Below are 10,341 nucleotides of genomic sequence, written 5' to 3' on the forward strand. Positions count from 1 at the left end.
TCAGGGCCTTTGTTTCTTTATTGACCGTGTGTCTAGATGATCTATCCATTTCTGTAAGTGGAGTGTTAAAGTCCTCTGCCATTACCACATTCTTATCAATAAGGTTGCTTATGTTTGTGAGTAATTGTTTTATATATTTGGGGGCTCCTGTATTCGGTGCATAGACATTTATAATTGTTAGCTCTTCCTTATGGATAGACTCTGTGATTATTATATAATGCCCTTCTTCATCTCTGGTTACAACCTTTAATTTAAAGTCTAGTTTGTCTGATATAAGTATGGCTACTCCAGCTTTCTTTTGGCTTCCAGGAGCATGATAAATAGTTCTCCATCCCCTCACTCTCAATCTAAAGATGTCCTCAGATCTAAAATGAGTCTCTTGTAGACAGCAAATAGATGGGTCTTGTTTTTTTATCCATTCTGATACCCTATGTCTTTTAGTTGGCGCATTTAATCCATTTACATTCAGTGTTATTATAGAAAGATATGGGTTTAGAGTCATTGTGGTGTCTGTATGTTTTATGCTTGTAGTGATGTCTCTGGTACTTTGTCTCACAGGATCCCCCTTAGGATCTCTTGTAGGGCTGGTTTCATGGTGACAAATTCCTTCAGTTTTTGTTTGTTTGGGAAGACCTTTATCTCTCCTTCTATTCTAAATGACAGACTTGCTGGATAAAGGATTCTCGGCTGCATATTTTTTCTGTTTAGCACACTGTAGATATCGTGCCAAGCCTTTCTGGCCTGCCAAGTTTCAAAGGAGAGATCAGTCACGAGTCTTATAGGTCTCCCTTTATAAGTGAGGGCACGTTTATCCCTTGCTGCTTTCAGAATTTTCTCTTTATCCTTGTATTTTGCCAGTTTCACTATGATATGTCGTGCAGAAGATCGATTCAAGTTACGTCTGAAGGGAGTTCTCTGTGCCTCTTGGATTTCAATGCCTTTTTCCTTCCCCAGTTCAGGGAAGTTCTCAGCTATAATTTGTTCAAGTACCCCTTCAACACCTTTCCCTCTCTCTTCCTCCTCTGGGATACCAATTATGCGTATATTATTTTTTTTTAGTGTATCACTTAGTTCTCTAATTTTCCCCTCATACTCCTGGATTTTTTTATCTCTCTTTCTTTCAGCTTCCTCTTTCTCCATAACTTTATCTTCTAGTTCACCTATTCTCTCCTCTGCCTCTTCAAGCCGAGCCATCGTGGATTCCATTTTGTTTTGCATTTCGTTTAAAGCGTTTTTCAACTCCTCGTGACTGTTCCTTAGTCCCTCGATCTTTGTGGCAAGAGATTCTCTGCTGTCCTGTATACTGTTTTCAAGCCCAGCGATTAATTTTATGGCTATTATTCTAAATTCACTTTCTGTTATATTATTTAAATCCTTTTTGATCAGTTCATTAGCTGTTGTTATTTCCTGGAGATTCTTCTGAGGGGAATTCTTCCGTTTGGTCATTTTGGAGAGTCCCTTGCGTGGTGAGGACCTGCAGTGCACTTCCCCTGTGCTGTGGTGTATAACTGGAGTTAGTGGGTGGGGCCGCAGTCCGACCCGATGTCTGCCCCCAGCCCACTGCTGGGGCCACAGTCAGACTGGTGTGTGCCTTCTCTTCCCCTCTCCTAGGGGCGGGATTCACTGTGGGGTGGCGTGTCCCGTCTGGGCTACTTGCACACTGCCAGGCTTGTGTTGCTGGGGATCTGGCGTATTAGCTGGGGTGGGTAGGCAAGGTGCACGGGGGGTGGAGGGGCAGGCTTAGCTCGCTTCTCCTTAGGTGATCCACTCCAGGAGGAGCCCTGTGGCAGCGGGAGTGAGTCAGATCCGCTGCCGGAGGTTTGGCTCCGCAGAAGCACAGAGTTGGGTGTTTGCGCGGAGCGAGCAAGTTCCCTGGCAGGAACTGGTTCCCTTTGGGATTTTGGCTGGGGGATGGGCGGGGGAGATGGCGCTGGCGAGCGCCTTTGTTCCCCGCCAAGCTGAGCTCTGCCGTCCGGGGGCTCAGCAGCTCTCCCTCCCTTTGTCCTCCAGCCTTCCCGCTTTCCGAGCAGAGCTGTTAACTTATGACCTCCCAGACGCTAAGTCGCGCTTGCTGTCGGAACACAGTCTGTCTGGCCCCTCCGCTTTTGCCAGCCAGACTCGGGGGCTCTGCTTGGCCGGCGAGCCGCCCCTCCGCCCCGGCTCCCTCCCGCCAGTCCGTGGAGCGCGCACCGCCTCGCCGCCCTTCCTACCCTCTTCCGTGGGCCTCTAGTCTGCGCTTGACTCCGGAGACTCCCTTCTGCTAATCCTCTGGCGGTTTTCTGGGTTCTTTAGGCAGGTGTAGGTGGAATCTAAGTGATCGGCAGGACGCGTTGTGAGCCCCGCGTCCTCCTACGCCGCCATCTTCCCCTAGAATCGGGGAAGAGTCTTTTAAAATAAATTGGAATTGGACTAGCAGTTCTAGGCAGCTGTTCTAAAGGCCGTTCTCCAACCCCTCTACTTTCCTCTATGGTTCCAACCAAAGCAAATCCTCTTGGCTATTCCTTTTCTCAAAGATTCCAAAAGCTTCTGAAGGAGCTTCTTCATCCCAACTTCTGATTGTGTTCAATCTCTGGCTCTGTTCTTTTGTCGTTAGATCTCTGGGGCTCTCATTTTTTCAAGTGTCGCTTTTCTATTTCTTGTAGGAATGGGGCATTTCTTGGAAAAAGTATATTTTCTTACAGCATCTGTGTGACCAACCATCCAGTGTAGAAGGCATTGCAGGAAACAACTCCATTAGACCATCTATGCCTTCTCAAATTCCAACCTCCCTAGACTTTCCTCTCAGGAGAGAAGAGTCAGCCCAGTTGAGCCAATCTATCTTCCCTGAGAAGGTAATCTGGTGCCCAAAGAGAAGAGGAATATTTTGGTTTCAGAAATTAAAATGAGGAGAGAGAGAAAGGGAGAGACAGAGAGACATAGACAGAAAGGGAGAGGGAAAGGGTGAGAGAAGAGAACGTGTTATACATTTATTTTAGGTGAAGTGCTAGGTACTTTAGTAAGATAACTTGTTTTTAGTGTTATTTTATGAATATTATACATATACATTGTTTAAAAACCTCCAAAAGTTCTCCATGTCTTTACAATAAACAATAGTCTCCCTGTCCCATCTCATGTGTTATTCTGGCTCCTCAGAAAACCACTTTAACACAGCTATTTCTTTAGTATTTACTTCCTTATATATAGACAGCATGTTTATATTATTTCTTGATTTATATTTTTAAATAATTTTTATATGTCATCCATTGACTTTTATATATGGAAGATGGGCATTTAGCTTTCCTACATGTAACGCCCCCATACCAAATACATACATACAAATTCAGACACACACAAGCCTCCCTTTTCTTGATTTATTAAAGAGCTATATTGTGATTTTTAAGATGTGTACTTATGTTTACATTATTATGATTTTAATAACTGAATTATACAGTGACATGTGGTCCCATTTCTTTTCTTGTGCAACATTTTTTTCTTTCCTGTAGTTAATAATTGTTTATTTTTTGTTTCCTTGTTTGCTTAGTTTTTATGTGACTTACCTTCTACTAAGAATATAAATTAAATTTCAAAACAAGCGTTTCCTTGTTCCCTTTGAGGCTTTCCTTTCAGTGACTCTACACCCTTGATCCAGTCCAGACTCATGCTACTCCAGGCCACAGTGGCTGGCCTTCACCATAATTTGAGGAACACTTTCACTTCCTCACAGCCTATGCCCTCTCCGGCATTGTAGCGCTTTGGTTTAACTCCTTTGTTGGAACCCACGTTTCTCTATTTTTGGTTCATTTCCTCACTTTGTTGTTGCTTATCTTCCAGTAGATTCCTATAGAAGACTTAATGAGAGGTTAGTCTTTGAGTTCTTTGAAGGTGCTAAATAACCTTTTTATGCTTACAAGTTTTTCATTTACCTTGGTGTAAAGTTCTGGATTGGAGTAATTTGGCAGGAAGTCTCTCCCTAAATAAATTTCATGCCTGCACATAGCACCTTGAATTCACTTTTTGGTGCCTCATTCTTTTTTTTTTTTTTTTTTTAAGTTCGTTTGTTTATTTATTTATTTATTTATTTATTTATTTATTGTAATCTCTACACCCAACGTGGGGCTCGAACTCATGGCCCCAAGATCAAGAGTCGCATGCTCTTCCATCTGAGCCAGCAAACTGCTCCTTTGGTGCCTCATTCTTAAACGAAAATGAATTGTAAGACCTGGGCATTGGGTAATGTAAGCTAGCACTACCAGACATAAATAAATAGAAGTTCATGGGGTTTCATTTTGTTCAGTATGTAGCCTTTAATTTTATCCTCTGCTTTTAGCATACTATCCCTACCCCAGCCATGCCCAGGCTGAGTCTCCAGCCTTAACTCCATCAGAGAACAGACTTCTAGCATTCTGCTGGATATGGAAAGTGGTACCTGAATGGACAGGTTGGGAAAGAGGATCCAAGAGCCTAGCTGCTTTTTATGCAGATTTTCAACCAATGATCTTTAAAAATCCCATGCTTATCCCTATTTAGAAAAGTTCATGATGCCTTAATTCTTGAGACGATCTGGGTTCTGCAGTGAAAATTATCTTGGCTCTTGTTTTGTACTCAAACCTATTAGTTTTATCCCCTCTGCTTAGTCACTAGTCATCTATCTGCTTTCAAAATGTTGTCCCTTCTCTGTTATTATCTTTTCTTCTACTTTTTGCATTGATGTTTCTGTTATTTTACTGACGTCTTAACAAGGTATTAGGAGGAAACAGTGGTAAACACAGGCATTTGTTTAGATATAGTTAACAAGAAAACTCAAGGAAAACATTTATATATAATCTGTATTTCTCTCTTATTAGGTGAAGTTAAAGTCCACATTGACCTGCTTCTGAAATGGCTAGCTTCAATCACACTGGTGTTAACCATATAGTCTTCTATCTGCTGGGCATTCCAGGCCGAGAAGACCTACACATATCCATCCCCTTACTCATCTCCTATGTCTTTGCTCTTCTTGGAAATGGTCTGCTCATCTATATTATCCTCACCAAGAGCAGCCTCCGTGAACCTATGTATCTTTTCCTCTGCATGCTGGCTGGAGTTGACATTGTCTTTGCCACAACCACAGAACCCAAGGCATTGGCCATTTTTTGGTTCAATAATAGGGAGATCTCTCTTAATAGCTGCATTGCCCAGCTCTACTTCCAGCATTCCTCCTTCATTTCTGAGTCTGGCATCTTGCTGATTATGGCATTTGACCGCTACATTGCAATATGTTACCCACTGAGGTACACCATGATACTCACTCATTCTCTGATAGGGAAAATTGGTGTGGCTGTTTTCTTGAGAGCACATTGTACAATTTTCCCCATGATATTTCTTCTGAAGAGACTCACTTTTTGCAGAAATAACATCCTACCACATACATTCTGTGAACACATTGGTTTGGCCAAGTATGCCTGTGATGATATCCGTGTAAACATCTGGTATGGATTTTTTGTCCTAATGTCCACAGTGATCCTAGACATTGTCCTCATTTTTGTTTCCTATACTCTGATACTCCATGCTGTCTACCGTATCCCTTCCCGAGATGCTTGCCACAAAGCTCTCAACACATGTGGCTCCCATGTCTGTGTCATTGTCCTTTTTTATGGGCCTGGGATCTTCTCGGTTCTCACTCAGCGCTTTGGACGTCACATCCCACTACATGTCCACATTCTGTTGGCCAATGTCAGCATGCTTGCTCCACCGATGCTGAATCCTATCATTTATGGGGTCAAAATAAAACAGATACGAGACCAAGTAGTTTATGTGTTGTTTCCAAAGCAGAAATGACTATGGGGTGGTAGAATCTGGTTTTTCAGAAACTTTGGTCCTTCCTGAGATGTGCTTTCACAGCAGCAAACCACAGAACTAGAAATGAGTCACAGCATACATAGCTCATTGAGTTATGGGCCTCTGGAGCAACTTACCTGAGACTGTGAGACTTGCCCCCCCCCGGAATCAATCTGAAAGCAGTCCCTGTGGATTGACTGAGATACTTACAGCTCATTATTTGGGGAAAGGGCAGGTTTCTCTGTAGTAGTCATGTCTAACTCTGTAATATTCAACTCAACTTTGGGAACAGACAATGTAATAGTAAGTCTCATTTAGATAAATAGTAAATTTTCTGTCTTGAGCTATGTCAAACCCTGAGACATTTCACCACATGCCTGCTGGACACCTAAATAAAATCTTCATTCTTTCATATGCTTTCTCAAATTACCATGGGCATTAAGAGAACAGTAAGGAAACTGTACTCCTCCTAAATTTTGATATTTTGAAAGTTGTTTCTCAAAAATCATGCCCCTCAGTGTGGTACAGAATAAATTCAGACTTCCTTCCCAACAACAATTTCCACATCACTTTCACACAATCTGTGCTTCAGTCTTAGGGAACTGTCTGTCTCTAATCTCTCGACGTCCAGTCATCTTGTCTTGGCACATTTTCCCTAAGTGACTCATTTACCTGGAATGACTGCTCCTTTCCTTGAGTTTTTAATAGATTCCCTTTATTTATCTTTCAAGGCCCAGCTTGGTGTCATCTACTCAGTGAGGTCATTATAACCACCTCCTCTCAAGAAGAGATATGACTTCCTCTATTAGATGATACTATATTGTTGATACTTCTGTTGAAAATATTTACTTATTTTTATATAAGTATTCCATAGAGAAATGATAGGAAGAAAATGAAAATTACACACACTCTCACCACCCAAAGAAATGCACTGTTATCATTTTGATGTAGAATCTTCCAGATTTTATATATAACTCTCTTTTTTAAATATAATTAGTCAAATTGGCTTACATACAACACCCAGTGCTCATCCCAACAAGTGTCCTCCTCAGTGCCCAAAACCCATTTTCCCTTTCCCCACCCCTCCATCTGCCCTCAGTTTGTTCTCTGTATTTAAGAGTCTTTTGTGGTTTGCCTCCCTCCCTCTCTGTTTGTAAGTAATTTTCCCCCATCTCTTCCCCCATGGTCTTCTGTTAAGTTTCTCAAGATCCACATATGTGTAATTCTAACTCTAATAACTATAACCATACACATATATTCAGAACTTATTCAGTATTAATGCATAAGCCCACAGTGTGGCTATTTTTAAATGACACTACATTTGGAAAGACATAATAACTTTAATGACTATATATCTTTTAATTAATTATATAAAAATTATGCTTAAAAATTCTTTTTTACATCAGCTGAGGTAGTTTTCATCCTTTTATTTTTTAATACTTACGTTTTTCTAATCATTAGCAATGTAAATGCTGTGCTAGGGACATTTTTGTGCATAAGGTTTATCTATTTTTTGTGCAGTAAGCTTTGCCTGTGAAGCCTTAAAAAGAAATACTAGGTTAGTGGTATGTGGATTTTAGGTTCCTCTGGCACATTGAAAAAAGAAGTTGTTATTAATTTTCACTCATCAGAAATACATGAAAATGCCAAAATTTATTGTATCCTTACTAGCACTTAGTAAGTAGTTCTATTTTTTAAGTCTGCCATGTGACAGAGTAAAACCATTTTCATTGTCCTTTCATTTGAACTGATTTAGCTAATAGACACATGGAACAATTGTTATGGGATATTGTATTTCTTTGTGGGTTAATAGTAACAACCATTTATTGAACCTGTGCAAAACTTATTTCATACCTTACCTTATTGAATCTTCACATCAAACTCGTTATTGCCTCTATTTTATTCATTTTAAAGATGTAATTCGGAGCTCAGAGAGGATATATAACTTCCCCAAGGTATTAGTATTTATTGAAAGTATTTTCTCAGGTTGTTTAAATTATAAATTCTGCAATTTTCTTTGGTTGGCTTGGTTGCCTTTTGTTTTAACCCTAAAGAGATATAGTATTAAATAGTTTCAAGTCCGTCATTGTTTTCCTTTATGGGTTTTATTGTTTTCATTTTAGGCTATTTCTTCAACCTATGATTTGATTATTGTTCTTATAGTTTTAGTTTTCTATGGTTGCTTTTTATATTTAATTTTTCAAGGACACATATTACTAAATAAACAAAACTAAGAAAAGAAAGAAAAACTTCAATGACCAATAATCAGAAAAATGGGGCAAAATTGTTAAATTTTAGTGTGTTTTCCAGTTTTTATATGATTAGGTCTTTCTGCATATATGATACAGTTCACTTTTTTTCTGTGACATGTTTGTCACTCAATAAAAGGTGTTGCAAATTTTCTAATATGTTTTGTGAGTTAAATAATAGGTGGAACAAGCTTATCGTACTGTTCAAACCTTGGTATACATACCAATTAAAAATGATTCGTCAATTTTTGGGGAAAAGAGTTAAATTCATCACAGTGATTATTTGCCAGTTTCTTGTAATTCTTGTAATTTTTTTCTCTGAGACAGCTAATCTTTGAAACAACTATTTTGAGATTGTGTACTGTTTAGTTGAGTATGATTATAGCTGTGTAAATTTTCTGTTGATTAGTGTTCTCTTAGTAAACCATTTGCATCTTCTCCCAAGTATTTTATGCTCATATGGTTTAGGTTGATATCCTTTAAACCACATGAAACTGGATTTTTTGTTTCTATGATATCTGATAATCTTTGAACTTATCTGATAGGTAGAGTCGTTATATTTATTATGAACTTAAGACATTGTTTTTATTGTTTTTATTTATTATCATTATTTTTAAAATATAATTTATTGTCGAATTGGCGTCTATACAACACCCAGTGCTCATCCCAACAAGTGCCTTCTTCAATGCCCATCACCCGCTTTCCCTTGTCCCCCACCCCCCATCAACCCTCGGTTTGTTCTCTGTATTTAAGAATCTCTTACAGTTTGCCTCCCTCCCTCTGTTTATAGTTTTTTTTTCTTCTTCCCCTCCCCCGTGGTCTTCTGTTAAGTTTCTCAACATCCACATATGAGTGAAAACATATGGTATCTGTCTTTCTCTGACTGACTTATTTCACTTAGCATAACACTCTCCAGTTCCATCCATTTTTCTGAAAATAGCAAGATTTCATTCTTTCTCATTGCCAAGTAGTATTGCATTGTATATATAAATCACATCTTCTTTATCCATTCATCAGTTGATGGACATTTAGGCACTTTTCATAATTTGGCTATTATTGAAGGTGCTGCTATAAACATTGGGGTACATGTGCCCCTATGCATCAGCACTCCTGTATCCCTTGGGTAAATTCCTAGCAGTGCTATTGCTGGGTCATAGGGCAGATCTACTTTTAATTTTTTGAGGAACTTCCACACTGTTTTCCACAGTGGCTGCACCACTTTGCATTCCCACCAACAGTGCAAGAGGTTTCCCATTTCTCCACATCCTCGCCAGCATCTATAGTCTCCTGATTTATTCATTTAGCCACTCTGACTGGCATGAGGTGATATCTCAGTGTGACTCTGATTTGTATTTCCCTGATGAGGAGTGATGTTGAGCATTGTTTCATGTGTCTGTTGGCCATCTGGATGTCTTCTTTGGAAAAGTGTCTATTCATGTCTTTTGCCCATTTCTTCACTGGATTATTTGTTTTTTGAGTGTGGAGTTTGGTGAGTTCTTTATAGATTTTGGATACTAGCCCTTTATCTGATATGTCATTTGCAAACATCTTTTCCCATTCTGTCAGTTGACTTTTAGTTTTGTTGATTGTTTCCTTTGTAGTGCAGAAGCTTTTTATCTTCAAAAGGTCCCAATAGTTCATTTTTTCTTCTAAGTCCCTTGCCTTTGGAGATGTGTCGAGTAAGAAATTGCTGCAACTAAGGTCAAAGAGGTTTCTTCCTGCTTTCTCTTCTAGGGTTTTGATGATTTCCTGTCTCACATTCATGTCTATCATCCATTTTGAGCTTTTTTGTGTGTATGGTGTAAGAAAGTGAACTAGTTTCATTCTTCTGCATGTTGCTGTTCAGTTCTCCCAGTACCATTTGTTAAAGAAACTGTCTGTTTTCCATTGGATACGCTTCCTGCTTTGTCAAAGACTTATTTGGCCATACATTTGTGGGTCCAGTTCTGGGTTCTCTATTGTATTCCATTGGTCTATGTGCTGTTTTTGTGCCAATACCATACTGTCTTCATAGTATGTAGTAGAGGCTTTGTAGTAAAGGCTAAAGTCTGGGATTGTGATGCTTCCTGCTTTGGTTTTCTTCTTCACTATTACTTTGGCTATTCTGGGTCTTTTGTGGTTCCATACAAATTTTAGGATTGCTTGTTCTAGCTTTGAGAAGAATGCTGGTGCAATTTTGATTGGGCTTGCATTGAATGTGTAGATTGCTTTGGGTAGTACTGACATTTTAATATTTCTTCCCCCAATCCGTGAGCATGGAATGTTTTTCCATTTCTTTGTATCTTCTTCCATTTCC

The 10,341-nt window shown here is 39.4% G+C and overlaps 1 protein-coding gene across 1 annotated transcript; it reads left to right on the forward strand.

The window, feature by feature from the left end:
* Positions 1–4,827: 4,827 nt before the first annotated feature.
* On the forward strand, positions 4,828–5,796 carry LOC125917826 (olfactory receptor 52B4-like). The gene has a single exon (XM_049623923.1). The coding sequence runs from the start codon at positions 4,858–4,860 to the stop codon at positions 5,794–5,796; it is 939 nt and encodes a 312-aa protein (XP_049479880.1). The 5' UTR covers positions 4,828–4,857.
* The last annotated feature ends 4,545 nt before the right edge of the window (positions 5,797–10,341 follow it).

Source organism: Panthera uncia, unplaced genomic scaffold (genome assembly GCF_023721935.1).
Source record: "Panthera uncia isolate 11264 unplaced genomic scaffold, Puncia_PCG_1.0 HiC_scaffold_2512, whole genome shotgun sequence".
Taxonomy (NCBI): domain Eukaryota; kingdom Metazoa; phylum Chordata; class Mammalia; order Carnivora; family Felidae; genus Panthera; species Panthera uncia.